This window comes from Bactrocera latifrons, unplaced genomic scaffold (genome assembly GCF_001853355.1).
Source record: "Bactrocera latifrons isolate USDA-ARS-PBARC rearing strain unplaced genomic scaffold, ASM185335v1 scaffold_68, whole genome shotgun sequence".
Classification (NCBI taxonomy): Eukaryota; Metazoa; Arthropoda; class Insecta; order Diptera; family Tephritidae; genus Bactrocera; species Bactrocera latifrons.
The window spans coordinates 890,604-905,142 of record NW_017537356.1 but is presented as its reverse complement, the minus strand read 5'-3'; the positions used below and the strand labels follow the sequence as shown (position 1 = coordinate 905,142).

The 14,539-nt window shown below is 38.9% G+C and overlaps 1 protein-coding gene across 14 annotated transcripts in view; it reads right to left on the bottom strand.

Annotated features, from left to right (window-relative positions):
• The window catches only part of LOC108975652 (basement membrane-specific heparan sulfate proteoglycan core protein), a 146,287-nt gene that overhangs the window by 80,078 nt on the left and 51,670 nt on the right, over nt 1–14,539 (bottom strand). For all 14 annotated transcript variants that reach the window (XM_018944321.1, XM_018944307.1, XM_018944308.1 and 11 more), the window contains exons 4-8: nt 14,347–14,515; nt 14,122–14,285; nt 12,668–13,705; nt 11,112–11,474; nt 10,338–10,460 (exon numbers count right to left, since the gene is read on the bottom strand). In XM_018944321.1, coding sequence (XP_018799866.1) covers nt 10,338–10,460; nt 11,112–11,474; nt 12,668–13,705; nt 14,122–14,285; nt 14,347–14,515 — 1,857 coding nt within the window. The remainder of the gene's footprint in view (nt 1–10,337; nt 10,461–11,111; nt 11,475–12,667; nt 13,706–14,121; nt 14,286–14,346; nt 14,516–14,539) is intronic.

Genomic DNA, 14,539 nt, shown 5'->3' with positions numbered 1-14,539 from the left:
AGTATATGTTATTTCGATAATTCAAAAACCAAAATAAATTAATTTATTTAATTAAGCAAAGTTTGTGATAAATGAAAGTAATTTATTTATGAAATAAATCAGAATGTTTGATAATTAAAATTAATTTAATTAATATTCAAATGAAAAAAATTTTAAAAATTTCAAATAATTAATTTATCGAATGACTAAAAGTTATTAGTTTAAATTAATTTCATTAATGATCAAATTCAACTAATTTTAAAAATTTTGTTGAAATTAATTAGAATTAATTTTTTGACAATTTTCACGAATTATACTCCTTGCTGTCATACAAAAAGATCGACTCATGTGACTAGTAAAGAAAATTTTCAACGCTCTGAGTACCTCAAAGTTAGATCAAGTACTTTTCCTATGGGATAAAGGCCCGTTTGTACCACTTTTTTGAGATTTTCTATGCAAATTTCTATTTTATTTGCAAAATATTTTAAGTAGTTCTAAGAATATTGCAATTTTCAATGCTTAAGTGGCAGCACTTGGCCGCCACATATGCTGACACATGCTGCCGCTTGCCATTTGAATTTGCCTAAACTTTGCCAAAAAATTTCGCATTCGCCAACACATATTTCTTTGTTGAAAATTATACAATAATGGTATTTATTATTGGCGGTCAGCATATGATATCATATACTTGGCAGCAATTATCGGCGTTGAAAGTAAAAGGCAATGAAATTTGGTTAAAAGCGTTGCTAATTGCAAGAAAATATATGTATGTATGTATTGGAATTTTAAAAGTATTTCCCAACTAATTTTACATGATTAATTGTAAGCAAAATATTGCCTGAGCATTGGAAACGAGTTTTTTTTTAGACTCTAAACGCATAGTACGAGCGGAAGGCTCATCTCTGGCCCACAATTCGGTAAATAGTTAGGCTTGTGTGTGCTTCGGCCTGCGCTTTTTTAGAAAAAATCGCTTGCTTTGTCAAGTTCAAGTGCATTTGTGGCATAAATTTAAATAAATAAATTACAACTCAATTAAAATCGCCATGCCAGTGGCTTGCCGCACCATTGCTGGCGAAATAACAGCCAGCGTAAGTCGTCTATGTATTTGCATATGTAAGTACATAGAAACCGAATACCCAAACAAATATGTGACTGCATAAGCAGATTTTTACCCGCAATTTAATGCATTGTTATGTGCAGGTGTGCGTGTGTGCTCGTGCACTGCCGAAAACAGCGCAGTAGTCATTTTACAGCGCTTACGTAGTCCATCCGCTCGCCAAGCCGCCAAGCCGCTTGTGTGCATATGTGCACCGCATAGAACATGTGATCGAATCGGGCAGCCAAAGCAGGTTTCGGTTTATGGGGGCACCTGTGGCGGTGCATGAGTTCGCAGCCGGCCGGCGATGCAACACCCACACTGGCAGTGCGCACTCGAGCGAACGCTGGCCGTTTTATTGAGCGTTGGATGACGTTACCCTTGTGAAATTCGGGCTTTATTGCAGTATTTGCTTTAATTATCTCACTATTGTTAATGTTTTTGTTTAGAATAGATTTTGTAAGGCAAGTAAATAGCGCATAGAAGCATATACATATGTATATATGGATGTTTTTCTGATTGTTTTGTAAAGAGCGTGCAAGTTTGCTAAATTCGGCTGAGAGAAAAAATGAGGAAGCCGGTAAAATTTCTGTTTTTTTTATTCGAAACCTTTTCAGCGCTGAGTGCTCATAGTTTCACTGAGTTTTTCCTCATTTTACAACGCGACTTTTGTGCTCACCATACACGCTAAGGGCTGAACAACTCCAATTTCAGCGCGCTGCTTCGTTGAAAAGTATTAGCCGAGCGACAACAGCTGCGCCCAAGAAGTGCTGCAGTCAGCAGTTAATAACAGTCTAAAGGAAATTGAAGCACACAAAAGGAGGAAGAGCATGAGAGAATAAATATGCAACACTTTTGTGCAAATAAAATGCAGAAAAACTCAAGCGCGTCAGCGGACAGAGTCTGAAGTTCATTCACGCGACCGTCTGGTAAGGAACGGACCCGTATTTTTATACGGCCAAGCACTGTCAAACTGACAGCATTCGCTACAAGCACAACAACAACAGAGTCTAAGGTACTGAAATTCTTCTACAAAATTGCTTGGTTGGTATTTCTCTGCCATTACACCACGCCCACGATATGCTATTACACGTCGGTTAAATATTTCTCACGAATGGAAAAAAATGGTTGAAGAATTGACGAAATTCGCGCGAATTATTTCCGATAATCGGTAGCAAATTGCCGCATTTTTCGTGCAACATATGCAAATGCTTGTTGAAAGCCTGCTGAAATTGCGACACACAAGCGGCGTTTAATCATGATTGTTTGTGTGTGCGTGTGAAGACGACTCAATCAGCTGCTGCAGCGTGCAAGCAAGCAGGGATTATTGCCGCACGATCGTTGATTTCGTCATGCAACAACAGGAACAACCAAGCACAACGAGTAGCAAAGAAAAGTGGGCGCAGCAGCGTCAAATCGCGCTTGTTCGCCTTCTTGCCACATCGTTTAATGTGCTTTGACAGTCGCGTAGTTTGCCTGCCACATTTACATTGCATTACGTTGTTACATGCGCGCTATAAGCACACACACACACACGAGCGCAGTGTCAAGATCACTTTGTTGCCCCATTAGATATTTTTGGCCGCTCAGCATGAATTTTTATCGCTTTTGGCAGCATATTACAGCGCATGCAACAAATGGCTGGCGTCGCTGTCACCAGCGCACCGCCGCATGATCGCGTACGCCGCATGGCCGCGTTATTTATTGTGTAGCGTGCAACAATGTGCGGCGCTCACTTGCCCATGTTTGATGTCTAATTTTATATGTTTTGAAGCAAATTTCCAGCTACCAAATTTGTTTTCCCTCCGTCATTTTCAAACGCTCTTTCGTTTTCGGCGCTTTTCGGTAATTTTGCTGCAGCGGCGCCGCAAGTGTAGGTGCAACACGCTTGCTGCTGGCTCGTAGGCGGTTAAGGGCGGCATAATTCGATTGCTTACCGACAGTGATTAATAGTATTTGATTAATGATGAGGTAAATGGGCGATTAAACGAGTTGTTGGAAAAAAAAAGATTTGCTGGAGGAGTATTTTAACTTTATTGGAAATGGCGGCGAACTAACTGAATAATAGACAAATTTTTGGAATTTCGAAAACACCTGCATTTCTTTTGCCATCTGAGCCAAAAAATTAGTTTCTGGACACGTTTCAATGGCTGTGTATTTCTCGAACGGTTGTGCTGTAAAAGACTAAATTTTTTTATGTGCACTTTGAAAAGTAATAAGAATACGACGAGTGGAGATCATGAAACTATTTCGACTGCAGTACTTAGACGAAAATTAAAATAATTAATCTCGTCAATTTTAAAAGTTTTTCTTATAAGCACTTGATAGCGATCCAACAGTTCGTATGAAAACTATATGCTATAGTGATTCGATCTGAACAATTTCTTGAGAGATTGCACCACTGCATAAGGCAATATTCCAAGCAAAATTTCGTGACAATATCTCCTCAAATGAAAAAATTTTCTACACAAGCGCATAGAGCGTCTATTGAATAAAGCTCTCACTGTATTTTTTTAATTATGAATGGTTTTTGCTATCCTATCTTCTAAGTTGGTTCGAACTGAATACAGTGTGTTAAATTTTACTCACGGACAAACAACGTGCCACGTAATTTTTATGTATAAAGATGTTTAATTTCTTGCTCTCTGACATATCTTTTTGGGTTTTACAAACTCTGTTCAGTGAATAATAAATCAAATACAAAAATTTGTAAAATCTTATTTTTGATACGAAGAAATTAATTTTATTTATAATTAGCCGGACGATAAGTTTTGAAAATGCAAATGTTCAGAAATTTGATCGTCATTAGGAATTGCTAATTTCAAAAGACATGCAGAACATGGCACAGGAGCAGAAATTCAGTCACAAATTACATTTTCTTGGCAATAAATCAAGTAATGGTTGCACTTCATAAATTTTCCAAAATATTTGGTGCATACAAACTCAGTGCAGCGCATGGCAGCCACATTTTGTACGATTCGATTTCTGATATAAGTACCTGGTTCGTATTGCGAGGGGAAAAGCGAATAAAGCTTATACAAAATTTACAACAAAACTATATTAAAGTACCAGCCAAAAAGCAGTGGTGTGGAGAAATTTTGAAAACAAATTATGGAATACCGAAAATAAAACAAAGTCAGCGCGCTACATGTGCCACATACATAGATATAGGGTAAAATGGGGGAGGGCGTCACAGCTGCAGCGCCTTATTTATGCAGCGCAAATAAACATAATTCTTGCTCGCATAGACACACACACACATCTACCACACAAGTAAAAATTGAAATTGTTTTCTTTTATTGCAATGAATAAAAGTGCTTGCAACACGGTGTGCTTTACGAGCAAGTGTGAATTCGGACGCCACAAACTCTTCAGCGCATCACTATCATTTGCGCATTCGATTTTGATTAGGTGTTCGATTGGTGTTCAGCGTTCATTTGTGGCGCAATAAATTCGGTTTTGTGGCACCCTTTTTACAACTGCACTATTAGCGCACACAGTTCAAGTTGCCACTTTATGATTTTAGCGTCAAAGCGCTAAACTGTGAAGTGATCGCGCCGTTGATGGACCGATGGTAACTGAGTTGAGTTCATTTCCAACAATATCGCTGCGAGAATATTCTTGTGCGTGTGTGTTGGTGTGACAATGGAATTGCTCGAAAATGGTTTCTAAAATGTAGCAAATGTGTTTGCTTTTGAATTCCTCAATAATGGACGGATTAATAGCTGAATTTGTAGCATTTAGCTGGAGACACTGAAGAAAAATATATCATTGAGCGAGACAAATGATTGCCTTCGATACCTTTCCGAATATATTAAAGAGTATTTACGAGCGAGCGTGTTAAGCATATCCGAAATTCCAGACACTAAAATTAATGGCCGGAATTCCTACGTCAATCAAAGGACAGAGAAATTGACACTAACTTTTTTGCTCATATAAAAGAAAGAAGTTACGCTTAAATTATGCGAAAATTCTGATACTTTTCTATAAGCATATTACTGAAAAAAACAAAATTGAAAAAAAGCTTTTACTTTATAAAAAAATATTGCAAAATAAAAATTGAAAGCGAAAAAAATGTACAAGAGGAAATCCAAAATTGAATTTTAATAAATTTGAAAAAAAAACTTTTAACTTCATAAAGAAAAATATTGAAACATGGTTTGCACAATAAAAATTGAGTTTGTAATTTTAAAAATATTTATTGAAAGTGTGTGCCGTTGCACTTGTTTTAATTTTAAGTATACTTTTTAAGGTAAGTTATCGAATTATTATTTTTAAATTTAAATTATGTTTTTTTACAAAGATATATTCCAAAACTTTCATTGCTGTTGAAATAAATATTTCTTTTTAAAGATAGATAAGTATGCTCGTCTACAATTTAAAAAAAAAAAGGACTTTTCTGTGCTTTTCATAATTTTTAAGCTTAACTATTCAAGAATTTGTTTACAAGAGGATTTTTCAAAATTCAAATTTTGCAACACTATCAAAATTGCTTGAAATATATGCCCCTAGAGTAGCTTTCTTTGGAACAGTTCCTAAAAATTATTTTTATAAACCTCGAACAAGAAGATATTCACACATACACTTTTAGAAATAAAATAGTGTTGAAAATTTAGCCGTAAAGCGTAAATGGTGCCACAGAAACTCTAAATCGCAGAGGATATTGAAATTAATATCATTCACAGCACACAAATTAGCAAGAGGACTTCAAATTGAGGTCGATTAACAAATTACCGGCATTTAAGTCAACTACCCGCCCACACACTGCCACGCCTCCATGCATAAATTATTTAAATTGTATTTTATTTTTAAACTGTCGATCCTGCCACACACACACACACACAACTTCGCCTGTATACATGTATGATGAAGCACACAAACTCTCGCAAGCGTTTCACATGCCCACTTGCAACACTTGAGTGCAACAGCGCTGTCACGGCAGCAAGAGACGTTAAATTCAAATTCGCACTTTCTCGCATTTAAGGACAATGCAACGATTTCATTTATTATTTCTCATGGCGTTGCAAGCAATTTGATTGAGTAAAAGTGCTTTTAATGTTCTCTTGGGCAATCACAAAAGACGTTTCACTCGCTTCCAAGTCCTTTGCTGCGGTCCAGCAGCAATTCGCCTGTCATTTAGTGAGTGTCACTGAAAAGCGTTTTGAATTGTTTCTGCACTATCTGCCACATGAATTCGTTTTTACGTCCGCATCCTTTCAATTGCTTTAAAATTTAAATATAGGCGAACACTACCGTTGCACACCGTCGGTTATTTCCGTTGTGCTTGTAAACTTTTTTTTTTTTTTAATTTTCTAGTTCATTAATGTTTCTGGTTGATTTTTTGAAACACCCGCGTCAAACACTCTATAGAGTTTCCTTTGTCTTTATTGTCAAAGTAGTCAGAATAGCCGACACCAAGTGTTTTCAGCGCACAAAGCTTTCGCACTAGCTCACGTCTGCAGTTGGACTGAAGCATTTGAAATTTCCACTTCGCTACGAGGCGTTTGTGTTGAGCCGGAAAAGCCAACGCTGTGCAAAGACTGCGGTGCTAGCGCCCACCGCGCAGCAAGCCGAACAAAATCGTGGCACACACGGCACCATAGGCGGCAATGAAACGCGTAACGACGTGTCACACTAGAGCGCGCCGGCAGCGGCCCAAGCGCTCGTGTTGAGCCGAAGCGCACTAGTATTTACAGCCGAGGCCAGCGCTGTACAAATGTTTGCGTATGTTTGGCAGTCGCCTGCGCTCTGTTGGTTGCTAGCTGCGGCGCCTGCAGCACTGACCTTAACAGCCGCGACAACAGCGCTGTTAAGCTGACGCGGCTACCACGGCGGAAGTGCTTGCAGTGTTGCCGGCTGAAGGCCGAGCGCCAACTGCGACGCCCAATGTGGCGCGGTGTAAACAAAACAAACGCCATTTGGCGCAAAGTCGCCAGCACGTGCTGCATGCCACACAGGTGTACAGCGGTGCGTATGGCGAGCAATTTGTGCGCGCAAAACAACTGTTGCATGAAAGCGTGAACGTTGGCAAGACATATGTATGTGTAGGCAAAAAGCTAAATATGACTGAAAAATTATAATTTCAGCAAAAAGAAAATACTTGCAACACTGAAAATGCTGCAGCTGAACAACGCTGCGGTGGCAGCTTGCAATAACACACAAATTTATTGCGCGTAAATCGCGCGGATTCCGAGCTTGAAATGCATTACTTGCACTTAATGCATTTCATAGCGCCAAATGAGCGCCCAGTGTTGGAAAACGAAGAAATTGTTTGTTTTTTAATTTCCCACTTTTATGCCACAAAAAAGGCAACAAGTGATGCAAACAACTAAAGCACGCAAAATCAATTAGAATTCGCCATAATGCAGTAATAAATTTGCATTTATTGTTGCAAGTAGCAAGTACTTTTTGCCACTTCATAGAATTTCGTGCAATAGGAATTTTGTTTCCACTTCGCGCTAAAAAAGCGAAAGCTGGAATTTCGCAAATATATCCATTTCGGATTTGTGCACTTGCCACCAAATTTATTACATATGTTGCACATTTACGTTCACCGCGCAATTGTGTGCTTTTTATAAATACACACACACCCTCAACTCGAGCAACGAATATGTGTATCTGGGTGTGCGTTTTTGCGCTTTGTGTGTGTCAATTTGTCCGCTGGGAGTGTTTGGCTTTTGCTTGGAAAAAGGCGGCAAGATGATTTCGTGTCTAGCGAAAGTGCAAATTTGTTGTCTAAAATTGAGCTACAACGCAAATTTAATCAAAACAAAATGCTTTAGTGCAATAAAGTTGTAAAGCAGAGGTGTTAGCAAAATTGTTGAAAAGCGCCAACATAATCGAAAAAGTCGCAAAAAAATTTACACAATGCAGCATAGAACTAAATGTTTTTCGTTGAAAATAAAGATATGAGCGTAAATTTTAATGAAACCCCCAAACCAACCGTCTTAGTTCAGATATAGAGTAGTTGGGGTAACGTCAAGTGGTACGGGAATACTCGTAAACGCACACCCACTAATTGTTGATTAGCTAATGGAAGGCGACAGGGAGAGGCCAGGCTTACCCCAGGCCAGTGAAAATAATGCTCATTGTCTCTTTTTGATATCAAAGGACAAACCGTCAACGGCAAGTTTTACATGGAAGTCATCAAGACTCAAACGATGAGTCAAATGGGTCCGACAAGACATCGCAGCCGATTGGAAGTTGCACCACGACAACGTCTCGGCTCACAGCCTTTCTTGTAAACAACCGCCTAAGCAAGGCCGGCATCCCAACACTTTCACAGCCGCCCGTGGTTCCCGGACTTTTTTAGTTTCCTTGCCTGAAAAGGCCGTTGAAAGGCAAGCATTTAGTGACGACAAAGGGGGTACAAGCAGCATGCACATCGGCTCTCAAGGCTATTCCAGAGAATAGCTACATATCTTAAAGAATTGTTACGATTGGTTCAATAAAATCGACTATTACTTTGCAGACAAACCCTGTATACACTTTGCATTAAGAGACTCTGACGTTTCCTTTTAGGAGTTACAAACATCGTGATAAACTTAATATATCCTGTCCAGGTTTGAAAAAGAGTCGGTACTGAGTAGGCTAGTCCTTCGTTTCCCCTGAATAAACACTAAATGAAACTCTAGAGTGAAGTAATGAAGACGTCGACGCTGCTAGCAATATCATCTTTTTTGGTGACGTTACTTTAGCGTACCGTTTGCCATGGAATATCTATTTTAAGCATAAAACTATTTGCTTCGAAGCTGTGGCATGCTGCATGCAGTATCTAAGTACTGTCACACATCCAGTAGTTGAGAGACAATTTTTAATCAACTCACGCTTTTGCTTAGTACTTTCAGCAACTTTTTTGACATTCTCACTTTCGCAGATAGATAAATCTGGAGAAAAGTTTTCGAATCCACCCACAGAGCCAGCAACGCTCGCCCGCAACAAATGAAAGTGAGTATCAGCAAACAAGAGCACTCAATATAGAAGCCAAGTGGACAACAACAAAGCTTAATACTACAACACACTGCTGACAACACGCCCACACACATGACGCACAAATACCACCGCCAGCGCTTAATCCTGCCGCAGGGTGTGATTGCGACACCAAGCCGGACAGCGAGTGCCGCTGGAAGCTCGGTGTGAAGTGCGTAATTTTAAACTGCTACAAATTGTTTTTAGCGTCACAAAACGCTGCACATTCATTGCCACTTTTTACAGTAGTGTAAATATTTTACCAGTTGTTGCCATAGTTGTATTTGCAACTGTGTGTGCACACTTATTTATGATTTGGTGTTACACTTTTTCTACTGCAACGATTTATTTGCACTTTTTCTGCAAATAGTTTTCATGGAAATTTGCTTGTTTTGCTTGCTGCACTCGCTTTGTGTTTGGAAATTTCAAAAATAGGTTTTCGGAATGTATCGTACTGTAATAATATAACGGTTTGTTGAGCGAATTGTGTAATTTATTGATTATTATACAAAAAGCATGTGTGCTTTGGCACATATTGGACATATTTTGGCATGAACAGAAGCTCGTTTTCAATTCGTTAGAAATATTTTAGGCAAGTGCAAAGTCCTCAAATGTCAAACGAATTTTGAGTAAAGAGTTTTGTGTATCGAAATAGCAAGTACTGTGAGTCATTTACATGAAGTGACCGGGTAAAATCTCAAAAATTATAAAACTAAAAAAAAAATTGGATTTTTTGATGTGAGCATTTTTGATTGAAAATTGTTGTTTTTTTGTTTTTGTATTTTAAGTCGAAATTTCCTACTTCGCCCTCATGAGTAATCAACCTATTTACCTAATTTAAGGTTTATTTTTTTATATGCCAAATTTCGTGAAAGCGAAACATGTTTGTACAAGATAAAAATAAAAGACCCAAAAACTTCAATATTTGAAATTTTCACATAAATTTTGAGGTTACGTGAAAAACATGTGTATACAAAGGTTTTCGATATTTTTATTGTCATACAACTTTCTTCTATAAGACTCGTAGGCTTGATGGAAACTGAGTTAAGCCGTTTAAGGTCGTAAAAAATCAACCACGCGCCTCCGTTTCCTTTTCTCAACAAGTGTAAAATTTTTCAGCTTTTCTAAGCTCGTGACTCTATTAGGCTTTTAAAATAAAACAACCTTATCAAAATGTTTGATTAGTTTTGGTCTAAAGAAACAAATAAGTGCGTATTCTATCAAAAACCAGATAATTTAAGACATTAAAATGATTACTTAAAATAAAAATTACTTAAAACATAAGCCTACTTACCTTCTGGTTTAGTATAAGGGCAGTCCCGCTCATCGGTGCCGTCAAGGCACTCCACTCTGCCGTTGCAGAAATACTCCAGCGGTAAACAGCGACCGTCACATTTGAACTCGGAGTCGGAACACACTGCAAGCATTCGATAAAGTAAAGATTAGAATACGAATTTCGCCATTTAGAGGCATGGTTAATAGGTTCATTCATGATGTTATACGAGCACGACTTGTTCAATTCATCTGAGATGGAAATATACAACTGAGTAAACAATTTTGGTGAGAAAAAAATTAACTAAAATACTTGCAAATATTTACAGTAAAAAATTAACGGATAATTGATTCAAAAAATACGAATTTTCAACGGTTAGTAGTAATTTCTGCAAATGTCTAAACTCTCGCGAAATATAAATATACAACAATAGATCGGTCGCTTAGGAAAAAAACGGTCTTTGAAAAATATTTCAAAACAGTTAATTTTGAAAATGGTACTTCTTATGTTTTCAAATTTAGCATTGTGGTCAATATTCACTTGGCAACCCTAGAGGCGCTTGCTGCAGTTGCTAGGGACAAACACAGATGAGCTAACATAATTCATATAAATGGTTTGTGTATAGGATTGGGAGCACATAAAGTGTTTTTTAGATTAGGAAGGAGTGGGCTTCTGCTTATATATTCAGCTGTATGTATATGTATATTGAGGGATATATTAGGATGGGTTTTTGGAACACATTTAATTTGGGGTCTGTCTGAATGCGCTGATGTGACGTCACACAAAACACTATACCATGTTCATAGCCGCCATCATCTTCTCCTCCACCAGGCAGATTACCATCTTCGCCTTCATTGTCATCCAATCCGCCGGAAATAAAACCACAATCTTCTTCGTCCTCACCGTCGGGACAGTCTTCGTGATCGTCACAGCGTTGTTCGTCGCAGATGCGGGAACCGGACTTGTGGCATGTGTATGTGGCATCACCGCGGCAACCGGCAGCCGTGAAGACTGTCGAACGGTCGGTTGAAATGCCAAAATCGTCGCCGGAACCCTCGTCAAAGTTGGGATTATATGCCGGCTCGTCGGTTTCGGACTCTTCGGGCGCTTCAGTGGGCGTTTCGGGTCCTGTAGGTTGTTCGGGTACTTCGTAGGGGTCTGTATTTATCAAATCGAAATAGTAATATGGTAATAAAACATTTGAAAGCTTTCAATTAACCGACTTGCATCGGTACACCCTGTAAATGGCGCGAAGCGTACAAGGAGCGTGCGAGCACAGTGAAAGAAAGAACACACATATAAGTACAGAAACGGGGAATACATCACAGGTACATAAGTAAATTAACCCAACACATAGGGGTGGAACGGCAGTAAGCGTTAGAACCGCGAGAAACATATGTAGAGGGTAAAATACAAACACGAATACACAGAGATGGTTATATTATAAAATACACAAGGATCACGAGGTGATGTAGAAGTTCTTGCATGAGTACGGATCATGAGACTGGAGGTATACGCGTATGATTGTATGCGGAATGAGCAAAAGAACATGGAGAATGATCAATGCGTTTGCTTGGTGAGAGAACAAAAAGCAATAAATATGAAATAGGAGAGAGCACAGGGTGTGTCATGTGATTTTCATGTGAACCAGGCTTTAGGAATTGAGAAAGCGCTAATCATGTTTTTTTTTTTTATTTTGAAAAAGTTTATGAAAGCAAATTAATGAATTTTTTCACTTAAAACCAGCTTTTTTAGAAGAAATTACGTAATGAAAGTACGAAAGAATTGAAAATGTAACGATACGATTAATGTACACAAATGTTAGAAAAAAAATATATGTATAACGAAATAAATTCAACTAATAAACAACAAAGCAATAATATGTAAGACCCAATGTAAAAATAATCAAGCTAAAATTAGAGAGATTATTATTATTTCCCCTTAAATATTTTAAATTTTTTAGTTTTAAGTCTTCTAGGTTAGTTATCTCCGAAACTTGGACTAGGCTTGGACTAATATTGCAATATTTGCATTTCAGCCAGTAGCGCCAAGCGGGAGGGAAAGGAGATACAAAGTAAGCACGCAAATATGTTGGCCTTTACTTATTAGTTAACCATTAGTTAAGGATTAGTTTGGTTAGTAGTTAGATACGAATAAGCGTCTAAGGTTAGTTGGTGTGAGCAGTGTTAATAAAGCATTTTGTACAGCCACATTGCAGTCAGTTAGGGACTTTCGGTGCTAAGCGATCGCTTTTATAAACCGTGTCCAGCTATAAAGCACTTAAATATAAAATGTTTTTGTGTATAGTAAATAAAGTATTATGCGGACTTTTGTCGGCGTTATGACGCTACCTCGTCCTTCTGCGTCTTCTCGATTCCGCTGCTCTTCTTCATATTCGTAACGGCGACGCTCAGCTTCTGCTTGTTCTGCACGTCGACGTGCCTCTGTTTCATCAGCCAGTCTGCGTTCCTCTTCAGCCCGTCGATACTCTTCTTCTTCCTGTGCAGCACGTTGGCGTTCTTCCTCGGCACGGCGACGTTCAAATTCTTCATATTGTACGCGTCGATGTTCATCTTCTTCTTGTTGACGCTTTTCTTCAGCTTGACGATGCTCGTCTTCTTCTTGCTGACGCTTCTCTTCAGCAAGACGACGCTCCTCTTCTTCGTGTTCAATGCGTGTACGTTCTTCTTCATTCCGACGACGTGTGTCTTCATCATATTCCACATCGTTGTCCTCCTCAGTTGGATATGGTGTAAACAGGTCATTTTTTTGGTCCGGATATGGCTCATATGTATCATACGGAATCTTGTCGGCGTCCTCTTTCCCTTGACCACGTTGCTCCTCCTCTTGTCGTCGTTCTTCTTCTTCTCTTTCAGCCAACTCATTTGCTTTGTCTTCTTCCTCAGCTTGACGACGTGCTTCTTCTTCTTCAGCTCTCATGCGTTCTTCTTCGGCGCGACGTTGCTCGTCCTCAGCTTGATGACGTGCTACTTCTTCTTCAGCTCTCAAGCGTTCCTCTTCAGCACGACGTTGCTCGTCTTCAGCTTGACGTCGTGCTTCTTCTTCTTCTTCTTCAACGCGACGACGTTCTGCCTCCGCTCGTTGACGTTCTTCATCTTGTTCACGCCTATTTTTGTCCTCTTCTTCAGCTTGCTGGCGTCTTCTTTCCTCCATTTCAATGCGCTGACGTTCTTCACAAAGCGCTTCTTCCTCATCCTCACCATCGGAGCAATCTATCTGATTATTACAGAGACTTTCACAAGCAATGGACGAACCATCTCCACACCTAAATCCGACTTCTGGATCGCATTCATAACCAGTAGGCCCTTCGTTATCGCCTTCACCATCATACTCTTTTGCTGGATTATAAACGCCCTCTTCAGGATCTTCTAATGATAAAAGTTCAAGTCGAATTAAGTGATTAAATTCGATGATCGTGAGAAGAAGAAATGGATATTTGAAGATGGCTTTTTCCAAAAATGCTGTTATCTCTTACCCCCAAACCATTATGAGGTGAATAGAATTTTCCCTAAAATTTCATTTCCGAGTGTCTTTCGGTTCCCAAGAAAATAAATAGCCAAAATGTTTTTATCTACTCTTCAGAAAGATTGCTTAATAGGTATTAAAGGACCCCAGTGTTTAAAGAAGTTTACGGTTATATTCGGAATTTCGGAAAAGAGTTTTGAGTGTTATACGCTACTAAAGGACAATATTAAGAACTAGATTTTACAAATTCCATAGATATTATTTAACCAACACTAATAGAGGGGCAACTTTTATCCATTAGACGTTAGTATGAACTTACCGGTCGCACGCTTGAAATAAAAGCGTTCGTCAGCCTCGACGCCTAAGCTACCCAGACGATGGTAACGGGCAATTTGAGTTTCGAAGGCATTTTTGAAATCAGTGTTGCCTCTCGGTAGTTGCAGCTCCACCAGTGCGTAAACTTTGAATTTATCATTGCTGGGACTGTGTCATAAAAACAAAATAGTCAGAGTTACGGTGGTTTTAAGATCGTAAGTTCGCTCACCTTATGGACTTCAATGTTGGATTTATTTCAAAATCTTCATCGCTGAATGTGGCATGGAAAAGATCGCGGAAGGCGATCTCCAGCTGGCGGTGTAATTCCAAAAACTTTTCATTCAATTCGTAGGAAAAATCATCGGTCCACGGTTCGGTAATGATAAAAAACGTGTGCCCTGGAAGCAACATACATAAGCAGG